At 50.8% G+C, this 25,768-nt stretch overlaps 1 protein-coding gene and 1 pseudogene across 2 annotated transcripts; one reads left to right on the forward strand and one right to left on the reverse strand.

Annotated features, from left to right (window-relative positions):
- Positions 1 to 17,528: 17,528 nt before the first annotated feature.
- On the forward strand, positions 17,529 to 18,485 carry LOC309603466 (olfactory receptor 14J1-like; the record flags this gene model as incomplete). Its single annotated transcript, XM_082338310.1, has 1 exon — positions 17,529 to 18,485. The coding sequence occupies one exon, from the start codon at positions 17,529 to 17,531 to the stop codon at positions 18,483 to 18,485; it is 957 nt and encodes a 318-aa protein (XP_082194436.1).
- Positions 18,486 to 24,440: 5,955 nt separating this feature from the next.
- Positions 24,441 to 25,364, reverse strand: LOC309603467 (olfactory receptor 10AG1-like; annotated as a pseudogene). The gene has a single exon. The product of its transcript is annotated as an olfactory receptor 10AG1-like (transcript).
- Positions 25,365 to 25,768: the final 404 nt, after the last annotated feature.

Raw genomic sequence — 25,768 nt, forward strand, 5'->3', positions numbered from 1 at the left:
AAGTGGGATTAGGGTGTCTGAATACTAAAACACAGTGTAACGAGACACATTTGCTGCACCTCATCTCCCACCTGCCTCTGGGGAAGAAAGTGTCCTTCGGAGCTTTCACCCTGCGCTGTAGTGCAGTACAGGGAACTCCTCCCCAGGAACCCTCCCTCCAAACACACTGGGCTGTTGCTGCCTCCATGGGTCATGGCTGTAAAGCAGGGCTGACCCTCCAGGAGCCCCTGGGGAGAGGGCACGGCTCTGCACAGCACACTCAGCCATCCTCCCCATCCCTGGACTTGGTAACGGCAGTGCTGTACTCAGTGGTGCCTCCAGCAGTGAACCCCCTCATCTACAGCATGAGGAACCAGGAGCTCAAGGATGCAGTGTGGAAAATGATAACTGGATGTTTTTCTGGAGCAATCAACTGCCCATTGTCTTCTTCATAGCTGTTATAATGTAACTCATTACAGGCCCAGCCTGTCTTCTGTATTTTTTGGTGGTGGTGGTGTTTACTTGGGATAAAGTTGTTGTCTCCTTTCTAACTCATTGTCTGCTTTTCTTTTCTGACTGAGTGGTTGTTTGAATGAGGAGCCATGCTCTCTGTGTGTTTAAAGAAAACAAAGGGCCCTTCAGTGACTATTTTTTTACCTGAGATCCTTCCTGAAAGGCCTTTTTGGAGCTGCAGGGACAGTTCCTTTATGCATGGGTGGAGGGGAAAAGAGTCCCGGCATGGCAGCACTGCCAAGGAGCACCAGCGCTTGGTCTTTCAGGGTTGTTCTCTTTCTACTTCCACACTCTCTTCCTGATCCCTTGCCTTGGTGTCAGCCCTGAGTGCTCTGGCAGCTTGGTCACAGTCGTGCTGTGTGGTTGTCCTGTGACCACAGGCAGGGACAGGCAATGGGCACTTTTGTGACAGAGCTGACCTCCATAACAGCATTTCCATAAAGAAGGGTGATTTCCTCAGACAGTGCCTGAAGGCTTAGGTCTGCTTCCAATTTTTTCTCAAGACCATGCCCAGGAATATGGCCTGTACATGGAAACACCAGTATACAGCTAAAGAATGTGAGTGTGCAGGGTTGGGGCCCGCAGCAGCGTCCTCGCACAGCTGGGCCCCCTGCGTGAGACCTGAAGGACCAGCAGAGCTGGGTCTGGTCTGTGCCTGTGTTCGCTGTGCACCCTGGGGAAGCTGCCCCAGGGCAATCATCCTGCACTAGCCCCTCACAACCACCATTGCCAGCACTGGCCTCTCACCCCAGCCTGAACAGGTTCTTTGTCCCTCCGTGGAAGGTCACCGAATGAGTAGGTCAGCAGTCCATGTTTGCATTGTAGAGAGGAGATGTAAGCATGCACATCACAAACATGAGCTGAGATGAACCTGAGTGAGCACAAATGCCATCAGCTATTCCTTGGCATTCCATGAAGGCCTGTGGGACAGACAGTGCCTCGAGGTCACTTCCCGTTGGGAGCAACATCCCATGGGAAACCACCTGAAGGCAGCAGTGGGATGTGCTTCCTTGAACTGAGGTCCCTGTGTCCATTCCTCATGACGAGGGGCATCTCAGGTGAGTGCAGAGCAGGGCGATACACTGCAGGGCTATGGTGCCTCCCAGCCTCTGGCAGTGGCAGCAGGAGGCCAGAGAGTCCCTATGACTCCTGCAGTGCCCTGCCTCTGTGTGTAAGAGGGAAAGACTCTGTCTCTGAACACCCCTGGGTGCATAAGGAGTCCACGAGGACAGCTTAGATGTGGACACCTGACAGAACCCTGCCCTTTCTGTGTGTGACTCCAGGAACAAACCCCCCTGGCCCAGTGAGATTCATCTCAGCTGCCTCGGACAGGCTCCTTGCAAGGGCTCCTGTCTGCTAAGTCACCCTTGCTCATGATTCTGGATTGTGCTCCTAAAAGTGCCTGAGCCATCAGAGAGGTTCTGGGGTCCCTGGAAAAGGCAGAGGTCAATCCCATTTGGAGGAAGAACAGGAATGGGAACTGGGAGAATTACAGGCTGGTCAGCCTACCTCAGTCCCTGGGAAGGGGATGGGCCAAATACTGCTGCAGCCATTTCCAGGCACTTGAAGGACAAGAAAGGCATTGGCGAACCTGTGTGGGTAGGGGAAAGAAGGGGATGTTTTGATCCTGGACCTTAGCAAGGGTTTTGACATGGTTTCCCATAGTCTCTTTATAGCCAGATTGGTGATATCTGGATTGAAGAAGGGGGTGATGTAGTGGGTGGGAAGGTGGCTGGTGGATCCAGCCCAAATGTCAGCAGTGGTAGAGTCCTGCTGGTGGCCACTTCCCAGTGGCATCCCTCAGTGCAAGCACTGGGGCCAACACTGTTGACTGTCACCATTAACTGCCTGGATAATGTGCCGGAGTGCCTTTTCATCTCCTTTTTGGATGATGCCAAACTGGGCAGACCTGTTCCGCAACCTCATCTGGTTCACCCTGCCTTGAGCAGGATAGCTGGACAAGGTGATGTTCAGGGGTCTCTTCCAAGCTGAGTTATTGTAGGATTCAATGACTCTTTTCCTTGGAGAGCTTTTTGAAGACAGAAGAGAGAGAAGAAGAAGGAAAAACAGAGAGGCAGAAGTAGAGGCATAAAATGCACCAATATAAATATAGCAGTTCCTCTGAGGAACATTTCTCTACTCAAACCATTGGTAGGAACTCTATTAGATAAACATGATGAAACAAGCTTACTTTTATCTGCTCACGTACTGGGCCACAAAGAGAGTGATGGCTGGGTACAGTATCCTGTGGTCACTTGTGTCTCGGGAACTCATAATCCATTAGGAAGCCAATGGCTGTGAAGGGGGCTGTGAGGTCACTTCTGCCTCTGGAGGTGAGAGGCCAACCGCAGGAATGTGTCTGGGAAAGGCACTGTGAGGTCACTTCCGGAAACCGCCGATAAGTCAGCCCTTGACTCATGGCTGGGATATGTGCTTCTAAACTCACCTCTGCCAGTGTCTCTGACAGGCCAGCAGAAGGCACCTGGTTGGCACATTGGCTGTGAGACCCCCTCTGCCGAAGGACCTAGGCTCAGTGCAGGAAGGGGGCTTGTATTTTGGCTGTCCTGTCTCTTCTGCCTGAGTACAGGATGGGACAGCAGCAGGCACGCAGCTCTGTCTTGTCTATCCAAGAAGCTGAAAGGCTCGCAACCTTGGAAGGTCATGGTGAGGTTACTTCTGTCTGGTCAGATGAAGGGCTGCAAGAAGGCTGATGGGTTGGGGTGCCTGCTTGAAAGGTTGTTTCCCGGATGGTTGTTGGAAAGAGCAGGAGAGAGAAACAGTTACACACAGTACAGCTTGGATGGTGGGGATTGGACATGAGGAGGAAGAAATGTCACTCAGAGGGTGGTGCTGTCGTACATGAAGTCCTCCAGAAGGAGTATGAGGTCAGTCCGTATCCTTGTGTTTCAAGGAACAGAGTGTGAGGGTGGACAGCTGTCAGTGAATGTATGGAAATGGCAGGGTGAGAGCAAGGTGAGGAAGCGAGATGGGTGTCTGCAGCCTGCAGGGCAAAAGAGGCAGCTGTGGGACAGCGTAGGACAAGCTGTGGTGGAGATGGCAAAGAGCACTGGCAAGGCTGGAAGTGGCCAAGAGAACTCAAGGCTGTTCCCTTTAACTATGGCAATCGTCTCTGCCACCAAGGCCTATGAGGAGACATGTTGTCCTAAGGCAGTGGGGGCCTCATTGCCTCCTTGCACACCCCCAGTAAGGCTGGGAGCTGCCATAGCCTTGTCCTGCACTCAGCATCACCCCCCCACATCCCACTGCCCCAGGAAGAGCCCTGAGCCATGCGTGAGGGACAGGACCTGCCTTCCCCGGGGCTGGGGGTCAGCGCTTGGCCTTTCTGCTTCATAAAACAAAGCCAGGGTTTTCTCAGCAGCTGAGCTGCCTGCACATTCCCTTTGCCTGCCTGCAATCCTGGCCTCCAATTCTCTGCTCTAACGAGTCCCTGGGGAGGCTTTGCCAGTAATGGCCCTCAGTGGGGCTTATTAATACTTCAAGGTACTTTGGGTTTTGCTTGTGATGCTGACTCTTGGAGAGGTTTGTGCAATCTCTTCTCAGTACCTGAAGTTCAAGGACTCAGCACAAATACTCCATGGGGCTCATTGAAAGAAAGCAAGCCCTAACGAGCCATGTCTCTTCCTGTACTTTTCATCAGGTCTTCAAGAGTTGTACAGATAATTGGAGCTGTTTCCTAGCATAGTTATGGGGAAAGATTTCAAAGAGCTTCTAATAAAAATGAGGTTTTATTTTCAAGGGTGTAGTTTATTATTTTTCAGTTTAGAGAAGAGGTGACGGCAGCATTCTCCAATAGATATTGCTGCAGGGTGTCTCCTCCGGAGGTCTCGACTGGTAGGAGAAGCTGTCCCTTGAGCTCTGACAACCTCCCACCTCACCTCCCCAACTCCACCATTTCTCTCCGTGCCCACCTGGGACTTTTCCTTACAGCAGACTTCTCCACTGATCTCTGCAGCTGGATGGTACAGCTCCTTTGCACCATCTCCCCCCTGCTCTCCTTAGAGACCTGGCTGCACACAGGCACAGAAGGGTTTTTCCTACTTGCAAGCAAAGGAAAAGTCAAGCATGGTCAAGTTCCATAAAGAAAACGCACTCTGCAAGCACATGCTAAGTCCAAGCTGCCTCTAATGAGGTTGCCTTTCTACAGGGGATAATCTTAGGAGAACTATTTCAGGTAGGTAGATCCAAAGAAGAGAGATATAAAAACATAATTAAAGAGTTGGCTAAGGAGACAATTAGACCTCTGAAAGACAGGCAACTTTTAAGTCCCTGATGTCAAAGCAGCAGCTGGATGGGTGAGAGGAATCTGAGTGAACAAAGAGTAAGGGGAGGAGAAAACTGAAGGATAAGGGAAAGGGCTTTTGTCTAGGCAGTGTGCCTGTGAAAAGATGATGTTAGAAATGGCTCTTCTATCAAGAGAGGTGAAAACATATGAAAGATAAAAATTAAATTAATAAAAATAATATTAATTTATTTTAATAAATTAAATTTAATTTTAACTTCAATTAAATACACTATATAACAGGTAGAATAGTGGTAATGAAGTGACACTGGAAGATCGATATTTCATTGGAATATCCCTTTTGAAAGGTCACAGGATTGGTAGAGGTCTCTTGGGAGTGAGGACAAGCCAATGTTGCAGCCATTGTTGAAAGAGGCCAAAAGTGCAACCCCGGGAACGCCAGGCTGTACAAGCTCACTTGGGGGAGGAGTGAGCCTTCCCATGAGTGCTCTTGGGGGACATTGCTGGGCACCTCAAAGAGCAGAAGGTGTCCAAATGCAGTCAGCATGGATTAGCCAAGGGTAAATCCTGCCTCACCAACCTGATGGCCTTCCTGATGAAGGAACTGCTTTTATGCACGAGGGGAGAACAGTGGGTGTCCTTTACCTCCACTCCAGCAAGGCTTTTGGCATGGTCTCCCTCTATATCCTGGTACCCACATTGGGCCATTACAGTCTGGATGGGTCAACAAACAGATGGGTGAAACACCAGTTGGAAGATGAGGCTGAGAGAGCAGTGGAGAAGGGGTCATAGCCTACCTGGAGGCCAGTGGGCCATACTGGGGCATTGTGGGGCAGCACAGGGGCCTCTCCTGGGCCCTGTGCAGTTTAACACCTGTATCCATGACACAGAGGAGGCAACTGTCACCACGTCTGTGGATGGCACTAAATTGGGAGGACCATTGCTGTGCCCTAGGGATGCCATTCAGGGCAAACCTGACAGGCAGCAGGACTGTCGTGTCAGGAACTTCAGGAGATAGAAGACGGACCACAGCCTAACAGCCTGCAGTTGCAGGGCCTGGGGAGGCCTGGCTGGGGAGCAGCTCTGTGGAAAAGGCCCTGGTGGTGGTGGGGGACAGAAGGCAAAACATGACCCAGCAGTGCGACCTGGTAGCCAAGGCAGCCAGCAGAGTCCTGGAGTCTCACCAAAAGAGCGAGGGCAGTGATTGTCTCCCCCTGCTCATCCCTCCTTAGACCACCTGTACACAACCGTGTCCATTTTTGGGCCCCCACTGGGGAAGGGGAGGAGGGAGGGAGCGCCTGTGGGGCTGCTGGGCTCTTGGCCAGAGATCACCAGCACAGCAAGGGAGGTGTTGGTAAGTGGCAGGGAGTTGAGTGGAGAGTCATCGAGCTGCTGAGGGGCTGGAGCACTTGCCTGGGAGGAGAAAGTGGAGGAAAGGGCCTTGTTCAATGTGCAGAAGGGAAGGCCTTGGGAACCTCATCGTGACCTGCCAGTCCCCATGGGGAGGCTTTCAGGAAAGTGAAACCGGTCTTCTCATGGTATTGCTTGGCAGGAGAATAATAGGCAAGAGTCAGATGTTGAAATGAGGAAGTTTCTGGCCAGAGATAAGGCAATGAGATATCTGCAGAGCATGGGGTGCTTTAGGCTGTAAACAGAATGTAAACCAATCCTCTGACTTGGGATCTCATTCAATGGAAATTTTCAATATTTTTATGACAAGGCCATGAGCAGCTGATCTAGCTGGAGCCATCCGAGAAGAGGCTTGGCTGAGAGTCCAGCTGTGGCAAGAGCTGTGGGACTTGGTGTGTAATGACTGTCCAGTAGGAAACTAGTTCCCTTTTTATTATTAATGGCCAGAGATGGAAATGGCCGGTGGGTGGGACGGGTCTGGGACAATTTTCTTGGAGTAGCTTCCCTGGGGTGTTCAGGACACATGGCACAGACAAGGACCCTATCTTCCGCACGTTTGATGCCTTGCTTCCTTCACCATGACGCCTGGCTCTGCACTGGGAGTGCTGGCTGCCCCTACCCTGCACACTCACACACCTTAGCTCTACACTGGCATTTTTCTCTCCCCAGCCCAGCCCAGCAGAGCAGCCCAGCCTGGGCTGGCTCCATGGCACTGCCCAGCGCAGGCTGCTGCAGAGCTCTGGGCACTCACCCCACAGCCCCAGCCCCTCTGAAGGCCACAGCAGCTGCTGGGGGGTAGGCAGCGGGGTTCAGGCTCCCCATCAGCCCCACGGCTCGTGCTGGCCACAAGGCCATGAGGAAACAGAAGCTAGGCACTCTCTGGCTTTCCTGAATTCATCTTGTAGGTGATCCCCAACCCTTACTGAATTTGCCCCCTCCTCTGCTGCCACCAGCCCCACTCCCCAGGACAGCACCAGCGTCCTGGCCCTGGGGGTCCTCAGGCAGCTCCTGTAGCTCTCCACTCTCCCCTCCCTGTGCCTGCTGAGTCCCTACTGACTCCCACAGCACTGCAGAGTTTATAGATATGTCAATTTAGAGCTTTACTTTTGTGGGGCTTCACCTCTGAGGGTGTTTTACCTTCTGAGTCTCCATTCATTCCAACCCCAGGGCACATGGGGAGTCCTCATCCTCTCCTGACCCCTCCAGATTCATATCCAGAGGCTCTGGTATATGCCGAGTCCTGTCATGCATGAAGCAACCTGAGGAGATAATGGGGAGCTCATGGACAATCTCCACTGCCACTGGACACCAAGAAGAGAGCCTTGAAAACCAGAACTTCTGATCCAATGGAACCCAAGGTTACCATGAGCTTAAGCCCAAAACCACTGAGAACACAAGGAGAAGAGAAATTTTAAAAGACCGATTCCTTGGACATTGTCTTGGCATCAACGCTGGAGGAAGAGCCCAGCCTTCAGGCACTGCACCCAGGAGATCCCCTTTTACTGAAGATCTGCTATCTGACAGGCCACATCTGACACCCTGTTGTACAAGGGTCAGATACAACAGGATCAAATGTAGGAGTATAAAACCAGAAACTTTTCTCTGAGTAGAATTATCACGAGAGAAAAAAGCAGACCTGTGTCGTAAGATAAACTCTGGGAGACGTGTAGAGGAGGGGAGGCAGGTTATTGTCAGTGAAACAGCATCCATCAGATCAGTTTCCATAAGGCATCCTTGATTTTCTGGTTCCTCACGCTGTAGGGGGTTCACTGCTCGGGGAACCACTGAGTACAGCACTGCCACCACCAGGTCCAGCAATGGGAAGGAGATGGAGGGGGGCTTCAGGTAAACAAACATGCCAGTGCTGATAAACAGGGAGACCGCGGCCAGGTGAGGGAGGCACATGGAAAAGGCTTTGTGCTTCCCCTGCTCAGAAGGGATCTTCATCACAGCCCTGCAGATCTGCACATAGGACAGCACAATGAAAACAAAACACCCAAAGTCTACAAAGACACCAATCATAAGAAACTCAACCTTCCTGAGGTGTGAGGCTGAGCAGGAGAGCTTGAGGATCTGGGGGATTTCACAGAAGAACTGGTCCACAACATGGCCTTAGCAGAGCGGGAGTGAAAATGTATTGGCTGTCTGCAACACAGCATGGAGAAACCCAGTGCCCCAGGCAGCTGCTGCCATGTGGACACAAGCTCTGCTGCCCAGGAGGGTCCCGTAGTGCAGGGGTTTGCAGATGGCCACGTAGCGGTCGTAGGCCATGATGGTGAGAAGATACAATTCTGCTGAAATCTAAAAGACAAACAGAAAGAGCTGTGCAGTACATTCCGAGTAGGAGGTGGCCCTGGTGTCCCAGAGGGAATTGGCCATGGCTTTGGGGAGAGTGGTGGAGATGGAGCCAAGGTCAGGACAAGAAAGGTTGAGGAGGAAGAAGTACATGGGGGTGTGGAGGCAGTGGTCACAGGCTACAGGGGTGATGATGAGGCCATTCCCAGGAGGGCAGCCAGGTAGATGCCCAGGAAGAGCCAGAAGTGCAAGAGCTGCAGCTCCCGCGTGTCTGCAAATGCCAGGAGAAGAAACTGTGAGATGGAGCTGCCGTTGGACATTTTATCCCTCTGGGCATGGGGATCTGTTCAAGGAGGTAAAAGAAGTGAAAAGTTAGGGCAGACTGCTTTCTTTGAGAAAAAGCTATTCAGTTTCTTATAGAAACCCCTCAAACCGCCTTTCACTTTTCAGGAAGACCTTTGGTGAGCTCTGGTTAGTGCTGGCTGAGGGTGCCCCAGGGAGCAGCAAGCTCTGCTGGGGGCTCTGCAGGGGTCAGTCCTGCCCTACAGCAACAGGTAAATAGGAATTCAGGGTGATCTCAGATTACATCCAATCCTGATATCAAAGAGCTTTTCAGCATTGTCACTCCCAATTCACCTGACTGCAGAGCAGAGCTGTTGGGAGTTTGGGTTGTGCCTTCTGCTCTAGTTGCCCCAGCACAGCTGAGGAGTGGTTTGAATGCAGCAATGCCTGGCATTTCTGCTGCACTGCAAGGGAAACCTTGTGGGTGCCGAGATTGGGCACAGGGACTGTCCCTTAGTGCAGAGTGAGGACAGCCGCTCTGTCCATCAGCCCTGCTCTCAGCTGCCCTGTGCTGGCAGCTCTTCCACCTGGAGGACTATCGCACTCGCGTGTTCCCCCAAAAGAAAGAGGCCACTGCTGGGAGCAGAGGAATCCAGTTTCCCAGTGCAGATCTCCAAACCCTCACCCCATCTCATGGTACCTGAGGAGGATCTCAGCTCTGCCCTCCCAACCAGGGGCACAGAGGGCTCATGACAGCTGCCCACATGCAGCCACCCAGCAGCATCTCAATGGCCTTAGCACCGAGGTGTCTTCTCCATGGGGCTCCTGCAAAACACAGAGATGCCCTGGGACAGCTGTGCCCTACGGGAGGGCAGCCTGCAGCCCAGCAGGACCTCCCAAGGACAGAGTCAACTCTCCTGAATTTGTTACGTCCTGAAAGGAGGGTGAGATCCCTGCCAGCCGCACACAGTGCAGTCCCCAGAGCCCCACAGGTGAACAGGGTGCGAGCTGGATGCTTTTCCTCCATGGCTATATGTGCATGACAGCACACGCAGCGTTGGTGTCTGAGCTGCACTTGAATCCTCACCCCCCACACCAGTGAGCGTAACAGTGAGAACAAGGGCGAATGTCCTGGTTTCAGGTGGGATAGAGCTAATTTTCTTCTTAGTAGCTCTTTGCTGTGTTTTGGATTTAGGATGAGAATAATGGTGATAACACACTGATGTTTTGGTTCTTGCTGAGCAGAGTTTACAGCAGTCAAGGACTTTTCAGTTTCCCATGCTCTGCCAGGTGCACAAGAAGCTGGGAGGGGGCACAGCCAGGACAGCTGACCCAGACTGGCCAAAGGGCTATTCCATACCATATGACATCATGTATAAATATAAAGTATTTATATTTATATAGTAATAAATAGTATAAATCTGGGGGAAGAAGAAGGAAGGGGGGACGTTTGGTGTGATGGCATTTGTCTTCCCAGGTAACCGTTATGTGTAATAGAGCCCTGCTATCCTGAGGATGGCTGAACACCTGCCTGCCCATGGAAAACTACTGTCATGGTTTAACCCCAGCCAGCAATTAAATACCACACAGCCACTCGCTCGCTCCCCTCCACCCCGGTGGGATGGGGAAGAGAATCAGAAGGGTGAAAGTCAGAAAACTCGTGGGTTGAGATAAGAACAGTTTAATGATTGAAGTAAAATAAAACAGAATAGTAGTAGTAGTAGTAGTAATAGTAGTAGTAGTAGTAGTAGTAGTAGTAGTAGTAGTAATAATAATAATACAATAATAATATACAAAGCAAGTGATACACTGTACAATTGCTCACCACCCACTGACTGATGCCCAGCCCATCCCTGAGCAGCAATCGCTGCCCACAGCCAGCTCCCCCAGTTTATATACTGGGCATGAGGTCTTCTGTGGGTAATAGCCAAGGAGAGAAGAATTAAATAAGAAGGAACAATAAACCAGTTTTTCCTCTTTTTTCCAGTTTTCTTTATTTTTCTGCTTACAGAACAAGTGAGACCAGCCTTCTCCAATTCAGATTGATCCAGAGCATCTCCTGATGAAGTCTGCAGATGTAGGAAGGGTAAGATCTTTTCTGTCAGACACTCTACAGCCCATCTTTGTCCTGTGTCCCATCGTCATCCTTGGTCCCCCTGTCACCCCCTCCACTGGTCATTTCTCTCAGTGGCCACCTGGGACTTGCATCAGGATTTCTCAACTCTAAGCTCTTTCCACTAAAGACTGTAGCTCAATGCTTCAGCTCATTTGCACACATTCTCACCTGCTTTCTTTGGAGAACCAGCTGCACACAGTCACAGAAGAATGTTTCTTACCTCGCAATAAAAAACAAAAGGAAAGGAAAGGAAAGGAAAGGAAAGGAAAGGAAAGGAAAGGAAAGGAAAGGAAAGGAAAGGAAAGGAAAGGAAAGGAAAGGAAAGGAAAGGAAAGGAAAGGAAAGGAAAGGAAAGGAAAGGAAAGGAAAGGAAAGGAAAGGAAAGGAAAGGAAAGGAAAGGAAAGGAAAGGAAAGGAAAGGAAAGGAAAGGAAAGGAAAGGAAAGGAAAGGAAAGGAAAGGAAAGGAAAGGAAAGGAAAGGAAAGGAAAGGAAAGGAAAGGAAAGGAAGGGAAAGGAAAAGGAAAAGAAGAAAAGAAAAGAAAAGAAAAGAAAAGAAAAGAAAAGAAAAGAAAAGAAAAGAAAAGAAAAGAAAAGAAAAGAAAAGAAAAGAAAAGAAAAGAAAAGAAAAGAAAAGAAAAGAAAAGAAAAGAAAAGAAAAGAAAAGAAAAGAAAAGAAAAGAAAAGAAAAGAAAGGAATAGCTCAGTAAAAAATATTAGATGCTGTCTAAGTTTCCTCCACCAAAGTCCACTTCCCACTGTCGGTAACCTTAGTGGAACACTTTCAGTGAGATACATGGGAAAACAGGTAGAAACACAAGCGAGGAGATGGCTCAAGAGGCCATCAGGCAGCCTGCTGAAAGACAAGGCAAGCTTCAAACTGCCTGAAGCTCAGGGCAGCACCTGGGGAGCTGAGAGGTGTGGGAATGGGTAGAGACCAATGGGAGGAGGAAAGCTGGATGGACACTGGGAAATGCGTACGCCCAGGCAGCCTGCTGAAAAGATGCCTTTAGAAGTGGTCAGTTCAAGCAGGACGTGCGGAAAGATGTGAAAGAGTGCTGAGAGGCAATACACAGTACGCTGGGCAGAGCAGGGTCAGGGGTGTAACAGGGGAGATGAGTATTTCTTCTCCCGAGTGTAGTACATGGGCTGGAAAAGTCCATGTTGGCATCACGAGAATGCATTGTCTATGGATGAAAACTGTTCAGTGCATTTCAGCTGCTGGAAACTGTGCTCATATTTTCTTCAAATGTTGATGATCATTCCTCATCTGTCCAGGCAGCGGTGCTCAGAAGGTGCTCTGCAATAGAAATATCGGCACCAAATAATATCCACCCCGAGCCTTGCACAAGCCCCTGGACCTCAAGGACAGATGTGCCTCAGGGAGGTCTTCCTCTCAACAAAATGCGCTTTCTCAAGTTGTAGGCAGAGGTCCATGAATGTTGCAGAGACATGGTCATTTCTGGAAGTGGAAATGGAAAGCCCTGCTGAGAAACCTGGCTGCTGCGTGGTGCAGGTCCAGAGAATCAGCCGCCAGGGAAGCTGTCTGAACTCCGTACCTTACCCCCAGAGCATGGGGTTGCTTTCACCCAGACCCAGCCTTTTGGCTCTTTCCAGCAAGCTCTTGATTCAGAACATTGGCTTACCTCACTGCTCTCCAATAGCATTTAATTTTCTTCATTGACAGCACCAGCCAGCCTGCCAGATGCCTCATTTAGGTGTGTCACTCATCCTGTGTCATGTGAATCTATGACATCCATAGCAGCATGTAGGTGCCTCAGTGCCGTTATGTTAATTTGGGGTTTGCACTCCTTTGTTAATAATCTTCATGAGTAAAATTCCCCTCTTCTCCACAGATGTCTGTAGGACAGCTGTTTATGTTGGATGATGCTTTTCTAGACTCTCTATTCCTTAAAAAGAGAAGCACACAGTATCTGAACACTTTCAAAAAATCCTGCTTGGTAGCAACATTAACCTGAACTAAACCTTTGATAGTAGGACAAAATGCAGCTCTGTGTGTGGACTGCAAAAGCAGTGAGGAACCCTCTCCTTTCTTCCTTTCTCCCCATCACTTGCTCAAGTCTTGGGAGGAGAAGAAATGAATAAAGGTGACATTCCTGGGTGCCAATGATTGAATTCTGCTCTCATGAGTGTCTGATGTCAAGACCCTCAGCTTCAGCTGAATCTCTTCTCTTTGGGAACACTGCAAGGCAGTGGCTCCGATGTCATGGTATGTGTGCAGATGCCCGACACTCTGAGAAGATAACACTGTGAGCAATTGCAGGACACTACAGGTAAGGTAAAGGGTGACCTGTTTCATGGATTTGCTGCCCAAGGTAGAAAGTACCTCAGCAACCATCTCAGAAACACCACAGGAGGATCTAAAAGAAGACAAGCATGGCCAATGTGGAAAGGATTAACAAGCGTGGTGGGTTGACCCCAGCCAGTAACTAATCAGCCACCCAGTCACTTGCTCACTCCCCCAACAGCAGCCTGGGGAAGAGAACTGGAAAGGTCAAAGTGAGAAAAGCTCATGGGTTGGAATTAAAAAAGGCCTTCATCACACGTAAGGGTGACTTGGGAAGGCAAATGTCATAACCACAAATGTCCCCCCTTCCTGTTCCTTTCCCTGATCTTATATCGCTGAGTGTGATACCCTGTGATATGGCAGAAACAGCAAGAGAAGTCCTTCCTGTTGTTTAAGCACTGTTCACCAATAGCTAAAAGAGTTTTGGTCACAAATCCGAAACATGGGAAACATGGAGCCCTATGGGCTGCTATGAAGACAATGAACTCCACCCCAGCCAGCCAGGGTAGGCTGGCCTTTTTGGAAGGTGTGAGAATGAGAACAGTGAAGAATTTGAGAGGGGGAAGAAGGGAAGCAGTAAATTAAAGATGAGGCCAGGGATGGCACTGGGACTGTTTGGGGTGCCTGTGCTGCTGCCTTGTACCTGATGTGAATTATTTCCACAGTCAGAGGGAAGCTGAGGGCTTTCCGTAGTGTTGAGGACGTGAAGGGTGAGGAATGAGAGTGTCATTCAGGCTGGAAGGGACCTGGCTAGATATCTGTAGAAAACATCCTCCTCAAAGCAGGATCACACCAGGTTGCTCATGGTTTTATCCAGATGGGTCTGAGAAACTTCCAGGGATGGAGGCAGTGTACACTCTCCGGGAAATGGCTTCCATGTCTGGCTGTCCTCACCTTGCAAAAGTTTCTCCCTATATTGAGCCTGACCCCCTCGTGTTTCAGCTCATTGCCTCCTGTGCTCCTGCCTGGCACCACAGTGTCTTCTTGGGAACCTCACCATAGGCAATGCAAGTCTCTTCCATCCTCCCCGCAAAGCCCTCCATTCTCCAGGGTGAACAAGCCCAGCTCCCTCAGCCTCTCCTAACAGGTCCTGTGCTCCAGCCTTGACCATCTCTGTGGCCCTCCACAGAACTTCTGCAGGTCCTCCAGCTTGCCAATGTCTCTCTGCCATTGCAGGGAACTAAAACCAGAGCAAGTATTCTGGATGCAGTGTCAGAAGTTCTGAGCAGAGGGAGAGAATCACTTGCCCTGGCTGTGCTCCTGCTCACACAGCCCAGGCTGTTGTTGGCCATCCTTGCTGATGGCTCATCTTTTGCCTAATGGAACCCAAAAACCAGCAGACCCTTTCCTGCGGAGCTGCTAACCGTCTAGCCAGTCCCTGTCCTATGCCATTTCAGGGCCTACATCCACTTCAGGAGCAGGGCTTTGGTGGAATGTTTAGTGGCTATTATGAGGTTCCAATTGGCCCATCCCTCTAGACTGTCTCTGTCCTTTGGCATGGCAGCCCTGCCCTGCTCTCCTCAATGGGATGTCTTCTACAAATGTATATGAAAAAGTACTCTCTCATATCCTCCAGGCCATTAAAAAAACACACCTGCTCTTACTAAATTCCACAGTGGTCACACAGATTGAGTTCTTGTCTGGACCCTTGCTGAGCTTGAGGATGCTGTCCTTCAACACCAGCTGTCCTGAGCTCTGCCACCATGCCTTGGCATGTCACAGCTCTGTCTCCAACATTAACGGCTACTGCTCATCCTGTCTGTGCCCCTGGCTGAGGGCATTGCTGCACATCTGGGCTGAAGCACTGCAGCTTCAGAAGAACCAGGCCAAGCTCTGACTTGCTGTAAGGAGTCCTGGTACCAAGTGTCCAAGACCCGCTGTGTGCAAAGGCTTTGCTTCAGAACGGAGACATGGCATGGACAAGAGAGCTGCATGTCTTTCTAGCCCCAGGTCTAAACACCCAGAATGAAATGTTTAAATGCACTCAACAGAACACATCCTCCCAGCTTGCAGAAGTTAGATCCTTCCCTGTCACCTTCCATGTGTCCTGTCTAAGGATGGGACAAAAAAAGTAATTCTCATGCCCAATTATTTTTCTAATAGGAATAATTACACTGCAGGGGAGAAGTTGAGGGAGGGAACATCAGAGATGAGTTCAGCCTGTTTCCCAGCAGGTTCCCCTGGAGCCCCAGGGACACCTGGAGGGAGCCCAGAGGGGCAGAGAAAGTGGTGCCTTGGGCTGGGCCTCTGCTGCTGAGCTGGGCTGGGCTCCTGGGATGGAGGGAGCTGCTGGCAAGTGGGCAGCACTGCAGAGAGACAGCTCTGCCCAGGAGCAGCTCCTCTGCAAAGCGCAGCAGGGCTGAGGGCACTGCCTGCGGGCACCGAGGGGAGATGGGAGAAGTAAGAGGGATGTTACCAGCTGCATGAGGTGGAATGATGCTGAGAGCTCACTGAAGAAGAAATCTTCACAGCCTTGAACACAGTAAGTCTCTGGCACATGACTGTCTTGGAGGTGTCTCCTAGACATGGCACATCGTGCTGCAGACAGCAATTGGCAGGATGGCTCTCAGGAACATGCTCCAAAAGAGGGATACCCTGCCACACTCTCAGAGGACAGGACATGATGGGTGCCTTCTCTCAGCTGCAGGGATGTGATGCTGGGTGTGCATCCAGGGGTGCCCAGGGCTGTCCTTCAGAGCAGGTCCCTGCACAGCAGGGCACTGTGTGCTGGGGCAGGGACCCTGCTGCCTGCCAGAGTCAGCACTCAGCCAGACCACGGAGCTCCCCATGGTTCTGCAGGGAAAAGCTGTGGGTGGAAAGAGTGATCCCCAGCAAGGCAGGGTCCTTCTGCTGTCCTGAGGGTGCAGTGTGGGTCAGGGCTGCTCAGACTTCTACATCACCCAGAGGACATTTGCAGAGGGTCATTTTACAATGGATGTCAAGGTAGGGGATTGCCTGAAAGGGAACGAGTACGTGTTTTGAGTTTTCTCCTCTTGGTTGGCTGGGTGGGCAGTGCGAAATGGGAATTTATTTCTCTGCTCTGGAGAAGGCAATGAGATCCCAGTTCTCGCTAGGACTTGTCTGAGCTGCTCCTTAGCCCCTGCACACACAGAGATGCCCCTGGGCAGTGCCCTGCTGCCAGGAGGTGTCTGCAGGGCAGAGCTGAGCATGCAGCAGGTGGGATGGGTTCTGTGAGCATGGAGAGGGAGCAGACGTGGGGACAGAGAAAGAGGCCATGGCCAAGAAGAGCTCCAGGCAGCAGAGCCATGGGCAGGAAGGAAAAGAGACAGAAGTGGGGGGTGAGGATTCAAGTGCAGCTCAGACACCAACGCTGCGTGTGCTGTCATGCACATATGGCCATGGAGGAAAAGCATCCAGCTCGCACCCTGTTCACCTGTGGGGCTCTGGGGACTGCACTGTGTGCGGCTGGCAGGGATCTCACCCTCCCTTCAGGACATAACAAATTCGGGAGAGTTGACTCTGTCCTTGGGAGGTCCTGCTGGGCTGCAGGCTGCCCTCCCGTAGGGCACAGCTGTCCCAGGGCATCTCTGTGTTATGCAGGAGCCCTATGGAGAAAACACCTCGGTGCTAAGGCCATTGATATGCTGCTGGGTGGCTGCATGCGGGCAGCTGTCATGAGCCCTCTGTGTCCCTGGCTGGGAGGGCAGAGCTGAGATCCTCCTCAGGTACAATGAGATGGGGTGAGGGTTTGGAGATCTGCACTGGGAAACTGGATTCCTCTGCTCCCAGCACTGGCCTCTTTCTTTTGGGGGAACACGCAAGTACGATAGTCCTCCAGGTGGAAGAGCTGCCAGCACAGGGCAGCTGAGAGCAGGGCTGATGGACAGAGCGGCTGTCCTCACTCTGCACTAAGGGACAGTCCCTGTGCCCAGTCTCAGCACCCACAAGGTTTCCCTTGCAGTGCAGCAGAAATGCCAGGCATTGCTGCATTCAAACCACTCCTCAGCTGTGCTGGGGCAACTAGAGCAGAAGGCACAACCCAGACTCCCCACAGCTCTGCTCTGCAGTCAGGTGAACTGGGAGTGACAATGCTGAAAAGCTCTTTGATATCAGGATTGGATTTAATCTGAGATCACTCCGAGTTCCTGTTTACCCACTGCTGTAGGGCAGGACTGACCCCTGCAGAGCCCCCAGCAGAGCTTGCTGCTCCCTGGGGCACCCTCAGCCAGCACCAACCAGAACTTATGAAAGCGAGCTGCCAAAGGTCTTCCTGAATGGAGAGAGAGACATTCGGGCGGGCAGGAGGTGTCTATGAGAAACGACTTTTATTTTGCTCAGAGAAATCCCTCCTAACTTGTCACTGTCTTTTTCCTCTTGGACAGTCCCTCATGCCCCAAGGCAGCACATGTCCAACAGCAGCTCCATCACCCAGTTCCTCCTCCTGACATTCACAGGCACACGGGAGCTGCAGCTCTTGCACTTCTGGCTCTTCCTGGCCATCTACCTGGCTGCCCTCCTGGGCAACGGCCTCATCATTACTGCCATAGCCTGTGACCACCGCCTCCACACCCCCATGTACTTCTTCCTCCTCAGCCTCTCCGTCCTCGACCTGGGATCCACCTCCACCACTGTCCCCAAAGCCATGGCCAATTCCCTCTGGGACACCAGGGTCATCTCCTATGCAGGATGTGCTGCCCAGCTCTTTCTGTTTGTCTTTTTGATGTCAGCAGAATTCTGTCTCCTCACCATCATGGCCTATGACCGCTACGTTGCCATCTGCAAACCCCTGCACTACGGGACCCTCCTGGGCAGCAGAGCTTGTGTCCACATGGCAGCAGCTGCCTGGGGCACTGGCTTTGTCAATGCTCTCCTGCAAACTGCCAATACATTTTCACTACCCCTGTGCCAAGGCAATGCTGTGGACCAGTTCTTCTGTGAAATCCCCAAGATCCTCAAGCTCTCCTGCTCACACTCCTACTTCAAGGAATTTATTGTACTTGTTACTTTCCCATTAGCATTTGGGTGTTTTGTTTTCATTGTGCTTTCCTATGTGCAGATCTTCAGGGCCGTGCTGAGGATCCCCTCTGAGCAGGGACGCCACAAAGCCTTTTCCACGTGCCTCCCTCACCTGGCCGTGGTCTCCCTGTTTGTCAGCACTGCCACGTTTGCCTACCTGAAGCTCCCCGCCATCTCCTCCCCATCCCTGGATCTGGTGGTGGCAGTGCTGTACTCAGTGGTTCCTTCAGCTTTGAACCCCCTCATCTACAGCGTGAGGAATCAGGAGCTCAAGGAGGCCGTTAGGAAAGTGACTTCAGGAATGTTTTTCAACAGTGATAAGTTTTCCATTACTATTCACAAATGATACCCAGAGTATCCCATTGCAAGTCTGTCTTTTGGGTTTTTGTTTTAGCATTTTTGTTATCATTATCTGTATGGGTATTAGTGATTATTATGTTTGGATTCATCTTACTGCTACTGAGGAATAAACCTGATCCATCTCAGTTGGATCTGATATAAAAGTTTGTCTTTCTGGGACAGAGCTGACACTCTCATAGCATCTCTGTTAGAAAATAAGATCTCCCAGTCTGAAGGCTGGGCCCTTTTTCAAAGCTAATACCCACAACAGGCCCAAGGTATTTCACCCCAAAAAGGGCCTTTTTCTCCTTGGAACTGGGAGAGAAAAGCTCATTGTCACTTTGGTAGCTGTTGGAGACCAAGGGTTGGAATTTGGACTCACCCATTGGTGTGTGGTGACCATGGAGGTGGTGAATGCTCATTGAGGTGCATACTCAGGGTTGTCCCCCATATGACAGGGAAGAAGACACCCTCCAGGAGGGGGTCCGGAGCTTCCTGGAGAGCCTGGGGTTTCTACAGGGAGAGCGTGTGCTTGGGGCGGGCAGTGGCTGGAGCCCCACAAAGTGGGAGATCGCACAAGGTGGAGTCACCAAAATGGAAGGTGCAAAGAAACAAAGATGGACACCCCAACCCTGCACAGACCAGCTCCAACAGGGAACAGCACCTTTACAGTCACCACGCCACCAGCAGCAATCACACAACCATGAGTGACACAAACGTCTCTAGCCCATTCCCCCTCTCAGGCAGATCTGCTGTGAAGGTCACAAGTGGTCTGTGCATCCTCTGGGTCTGCTCAGATCCCCTGCCCCAGTCTCGGGGCCGTTACCCACTTGGCAGTTGGAACCCTGGGTGTCTCCAGATCCTCGTGTCCTCTTTCTGCAGCCAGCCTGTCTTGGATTTGGCCAGCATAGCACATCCATAAATTAACTCCAAACACATATCCAACAGTGAGCACACTCATGAATCAAACAGCCAGGAGCAGAGTTTAAGAAGATGGCCAGACCATGGTGATTAGGCACAGATTTGGCCAGACCAGCCCTGGTCAGCCCCCCGCCCACGTGCAGCCAGCCCCTTGCATACCCCTCCTCTCCCCATACACATTCTTCTTCTTCCCAATCTACCCCTTCTCTGCCCCAGTCTGCTCCCCAATTAACAACTGTCGCCATAGAATCATAGAGTCATAGAATCATAGAACAATTTAGGTTGGCAAAGACCCTTAAGATCATCGGGTCCAACCGTTAACCTATCACTGCCAAGTCCACCACTAAACCATGTCCCTAAGCTTTACATCTACATGTCTTTAAGTACTGCCAAGGATGGGGACTCAACCACTTCCCTGGGCAGCCTGTTCCACTGCCTGACAGCCCTTTCAGAGAATAAATTTTTCCTAATATCCAGTCTAAACCTGCCCTGGTGCAACTTGAGGCCGTTTCCTCTGGTCCTATCACTTGCTACTTAGGAGAAGAGACCGACCCCCACCTCACTACAACCTCCTTTCAGGCAGTTCTAGAGAGCAATAAGGTCTCCCCTCAGCCTCCTTTTCTCAGACCAAACAACCCCAGCTCCCTCAGCTGCTCCTCACCAGCCTTGTGCTCCAGACCCTTCCCCAGCCTCGCTGCCCTGCTCTGGCCATGCTCCAGCACCTCGATGTCCTTCTTGGAGTGAGGGGCCCAACACTGAACACAGGATTCGAGGTGCGGCCTCACCAGTGCCCAGTACAGGGGGACGATCACTTCCCTAGTCCTGCTGGCCATGTTGTTCCTGATACAAGCCAGGATGCTATTGGCCTTCTTGGCCACCTGGGCACACTGCCAGCTCATATTCAGCCGGCTGTTGACCAACACCCCCAGGTCCTTTTCCACTGGGAGCTTCTCAGCCACTCTTCCCCAAGCCTGTAGTGTTGCATGGGGTTGTCGTGACTCAAGTGCAGGACCCTTTCTGCCCTAAAAATGAGGGCTTAGACCCTAAAAATTAAACTGTGGGCCCTACAAAAAGGCTATGGGCAATAAAAGACAGGCTGGGACCCTAGAAATGAGGATTTTGGCCCTAAAAATGAGGATTTGGGTACTAAAACTGATGGGCTAGATGCTAAAAATGATGCTCTGTACCCTGATAAGGAGGGAAACCTCTTGGTTTCTCTATGGCCTGTGATGGGTGTGCGCAACCCCTTGACCAGACTGGCAGTGGGTTGGTGCAGGCTCCAGAAGAGGCAAAGGCCTGAGCCGTAGCAGGGCCATGAACTCCTCATGTTTCAATCTGTTCTCTGAAAACCCACAAAAGAGCAGAGTGGCACAGTGAGCGTTGATGCATATGAGCTTAGAACAGAGACACATGCAGTTGACACGTGAATAGTGGGTGGCTTTTCCAAGACTCATTTATCAAGGGACAAAGAAAGTTGTGGGTACAAGGGAGCCTCATGTATACCTTTCCTATCACATGTAATTTGACTACGAGCCAACCACTTTATCCTATAAATATGACAGCCTAAGTGAGCCTTCTTTGAGCTCTCCCTGCTCGGCAGCGTGGCAGCATGGCGGTGATCTGCCCTGGAGCTGGGACACCTCTCAAGGTTGCTCCTCGAGGCAGAGAGACCTTTACCAATGGCAGATCTTTGGTAAGCAACTGATATTGTGCATAACCTTGTAGTGTGGTAACTTTGATTTTGTCTTTGATTGCGTGCTGAATTGATGCTAATGAAACGTTACATAAACTTTTCATGTACAATCCCTTAGACATAAACCGTTCCCCAAGCCTGAGACTGAGACTGGACCTAGCCACACCTAAGTTCCATCAGGAATTTAGAAAGCAAGGGGGTCTACTCTGAACCTCATGACTCAATGGGTGGGTCCTCCTTAATCTTTTGCATCCCCGGACTCTCTGTAAATCATTTTAACGCAAGTCTAACTCAGTTTTCCTTTGTACATTTCTTCCATGCAGTCATTAATAGAGTGAACCTTGCCATCGAACTTTGTTAAGTTGCACTTTTACAACATCATATTAAAACCACTTTTGCTAATACCGTTGTTGGTGATTCCTTAAGCGACCTAAATCACCCATTTGCGACAAATTGGCGTAGGCGGCAGGATCCTAAATCAGGATTCACAACAGAGGGTCAGCCTCCCCATCAGTCCCCGGGCTGGGGCCAGCCACGGCATGAGGAGATGGAGGTCAGTGTTTGCCTGTGTCCCCTGCCACTGTCTCCAGGAGATCCCTATTGCGCACTGCCGACAGCCCCTCTGAGCCAGCCCCTCTCCCCAGCACAAGGCTCCTGGCCCGGGGCCTCCCCAGGGTGCTCCTGCTGCCCCAGTGAAAGAGCAGCCTGCCCTGAGCTGGTGTGTGCAGCCATAGGTTTCTTTAGGTCACTTATTCCCCCAGGAAAGCACAGAGTTGCTCCGTTCCTCTTCTCCAGGGACATCCCTGACCCTAGAGAGCCTTTCCCCAGGGGACTGTGTCCATGCAGCTACTCCTGCCCCTTCCCTGTGCTTCCCACAGGGCCCGGATCTGGCAACGCTGCTCTGCAGAGCAAGCGGGCTGTGGTGCCCAAAAGCCACAGAGAGACAATCCCAGGCAGATCCCTGTGGATCACTCACCATCTCCAGGGGTGTTGGGCACCCACAGGTGAAGGTTCTCCATGGGCTGTGATACCCCACCCTATGCTGGGAAGCTGGACCAGAGATCCCAGCCCTCCCTTTCCCAACAACCCTTCCGTGAGCCTGTGCTGTGCAGTGTGCCCCAGGAGAAAGGATTCAGCTGGAGGTGGGGGTCTCTGCAGCAGAGGGCCATGGGACAATTCAGGGTGGAATGGTCTTGTACTCAGGAGGTCTCTAGTTCTACCTTTGGCTCCAAGCAGGGCCAGCTCTGAGGTCTGAGCAGGTGGCTCCATAAATGTCAGCACCCCTGTACAAAGTCTGCCACCATTACAGAAATGGAGACGAGGCATTTGACCAGCTCCTTGAACCCAGGAATGGGTATGCCATGCCTCCTGAGATTCCCAGGGACACCTAAGCTTTGTGTGCCGACAAGTGTGAGTCCTCCTTTGGTGTCCTGGCCAGTCTCCTGGCAAATGCGGTGCTTTAGGCTGTGGAGAGAATCAAAAGAATCTTTTTGACCAGGTTAGGTTCATTTTTCATGCTGAAATGCAGGGCAGATGAAGGGAGCTCAGAGCTTCCAGGCTCTCTGCTGCCCAGTTAGGACTTCAGAGACCAGAAATGCAGGTAACGGTGTTGTGTCAGTGTCCAGCACATGGAAATGTTGGCTTCCTTTGTGCCTTTGCACCTTTGCACTAATCTGGGATGTGTCCCTCGGCTGCCTTTGGTTAAAAAAGAAACAGCTGCCATCTTCGACCTCCCTCTCCTCCACAAAACAGGGAGAAAAGATAGGAAGCAGGGATAATTTAAGGGCAATGCTGTCTAAGACGTGTAATATTTAAAAGTAACAGAGAGCTAGCAGTGAGAGAAAAAGCACTATTCTAAGAACTTCGTGCCAGAAGCTAACTACTGAGCACTTATGGCTATTTTCTCAAGTCAAAATGAATGTTGGAATGAAATTAAAGTGCTTTAATTAATCATAATGATGAATAAGAAGGAACTCCCTTACAGCACTGTGCTGTTCCTGTTATTATAGTGATAGTACCGCTCATTCCTTAAACAGCCTTGAGAGCTGCTTTATTTTTCTCATTTCCAAAGCTCCACCTACTCAGATCATCAAAGGACTACCTCAAATCTCTGCGACCCAAATGTCTCCAGCCTTCTCTCATCAAAGGTCTTTTACCCCAGGACACTTCTCACAATCACTTCAATACACTGCCCGGTCTCTATTTTTCATCTGGGGGAAGTCAGGGTATTCCTTTGCAAAGCCTTCCCCACAAAAGCCTTTTCTACATGCTAATCCCACTGGTATCACCTCCTGCTGGGTACAGCTCCGTCCGCTTTCTGCAGAGCTCCATGGGATGGGCAGTTTTCCTGTTTCTTCTGCCCATTCACCTTCACAACCTTTTTGGATTGTCTGCGTATCAAACACATTTATCCCCCACAGTTTCAACCATTCCCAGTTGTGCTCATGATTTTAAAAAGTTGCATAAAGAAAAGGAACAGGGGCATGTTTGGAGCGATGGCATTTGTCTTCCCAAGTCACCGTTACGCGTGATGGAGGCCTGCTTTCCTGGAGATGGCTGAACACCTGCCTGCCGATGGGAAGGAGGGAATGAATTCCTTGTTTCACTTTGCTTGCACACACGGTTTTTGCTTTACCTATTAAACTGTCTTTATCTCAACCCTCAGTTTTCTCTACTTTTACCCTTCTGATTCTCTCTCCCATCCCACCGGGGGAGGTAGTGAGCGAGCGACTGTGTGGTGCTTAGTTGCTGGCTGGGGTTAAACCACGACAAACAGAAACTCCAGAGGTCTCTGGGCCCCTGTTCCAGTGCTGGACTGGCTCCGTGGTGATTTTTTTTTTCTTTTTATTCTTTGTGTCAAGTTAGTCAAGCATTACACAGCTCAGTACAAGACATCATAGCAGGGGAAGATGACCTTCATGTCTTTTAACTTTTTTAAGCTGATTCCACACGGGGGCACTGTAGATAGTCCGTGGCATCTAGCAAGTGATTTCTCAAGCCTGAGGGCAGTCATCTCTTCATTGGTTGTGTCACCCTCTGGGCCCTACTGACTACTGACCATGCTTTGACTCTTTCCCCTGAACGTTACGTTGGTCAAACGCAGCTTGAAGTAGCTATTGGCATCACACTCTTGAGGGGCACTGAAGGTGCTCTAGAGCACAAAGATATCATGGTGGGGCATGGCGTAACAGGAATGCCTCAGGAGACCTCTCCCCTTCTTGAGCAGGATGAAAGCCAGGCTGGACACATGGTTTTGTCTGAGCAAATATGGGATGCTTTGTTCAGGCAAGCACATAACCCAGTGGGACTTTTGGTACTGCTTGGGACTATTTTACATCCTCGGTAGCATCACTTTGTCCATAGGAGTCTCCTCAAGGCAATTCTCACTTCCTTATTCCTCAGGCTATAGATGACAGGGTTAAACATGGGGGTCACAATTGTGTAAAACAGGGCAAGGTATTTGTCGGTGTCTACTGAATCCCTTGACCGTCACTTTAAGTAGACGACTGTGGCCGAGCCATAGAAGAGCGTCACCACCCCGAGGTGTGACGAGCAGGTGGAATAGGCTTTGTGTCTGCCCCGACCTGAAGGCATTTTCAGAATTGCCCTAATAATTTGAATGTAAGAAGTAACTATGAAGGAGAAGAGCAGGATGATGGTGTACAGCATCACTTGGTTCCAGCACGTGTCTGCACAGGCCAGTTCCAGCAGAGGGGGGACATCGCAGAAAAAGTGATGGAGGTCATGGGATGCACAGAAGGGCAAAGTGAACACCTGGTAGGTCTGTCCTACTTGCACTGGTATGACAGCCACCCAGGACCCCACCACCAGTCTGATGCAGAGACCCCTGCTCATGACGAGGGTGTAGTGCAGGGGGTCACATATGGCTATGCAGCGGTCGTAGGCCATGGCAGCCAGGAGAAGGCATTCAATGCTGCCCAGCAAAACCAGGCAATACAGCTGGGCAGCACAGCCCAGGAAGGAGATCCTGCCATCCGCCCGCAGGAAACCCACCCGCATTTTTGGCAGAGTGACTGATGTGTAGCAGATCTCCAGGATGGACAAGTTCCTCAGGAAGAAATACATGGGGCTGTGGAGGCTTGAGTCCACCACCGTGATGAGTGCAATCAGGCTGTTCCCTGTGAGGAGCATGAGGTATATGACCAGGAATACTGTGAAGCACAGGCCCTGCAGGCCGGAGTGGTCAGAAAATCCCAGAAGAAAGAATCCGGATCCAACGGTGTGATTCTCCGAGCCTTTTCTTTGGGGCATTTTCCCTAGACAGAGCAATCCAAACAACAGGCTCTTAGAGGATGCTAATGGCTTGTCCACCATCCCACGCACTTCAAGCCCAGAGAAAGCCTATGAACATCAGCATACACGTGATTGCAGGATTAGGCGAGCTGGACCAAGATCTGCCTGAATGTTTGGAAATCTAACATGGTTTGCTTGCTGCAGGGGGAGGGTTAAAAAGAGGAAAGAACAGAATCCTTCAGCCTGAGTGACTGGGATTTTTAATATGGGTAAAAGAAACATGACTTTCTTTTTCAGAGTTGATTTTCTTAAACAGAATACCTGGTGAGAGATGAGAAAAAAAGAAAGAAAAAGGATAAGTACTCACCCCTTTAAGAACAGTCTTGCTTATGTTCCTTGTCCAGATCTTGTAAGAGCTGCAT

This window comes from Platalea leucorodia, assembly GCF_965183815.1.
Source record: "Platalea leucorodia genome assembly, contig: HAP1_HAP1_SCAFFOLD_99, whole genome shotgun sequence".
Classification (NCBI taxonomy): Eukaryota; Metazoa; Chordata; class Aves; order Pelecaniformes; family Threskiornithidae; genus Platalea; species Platalea leucorodia.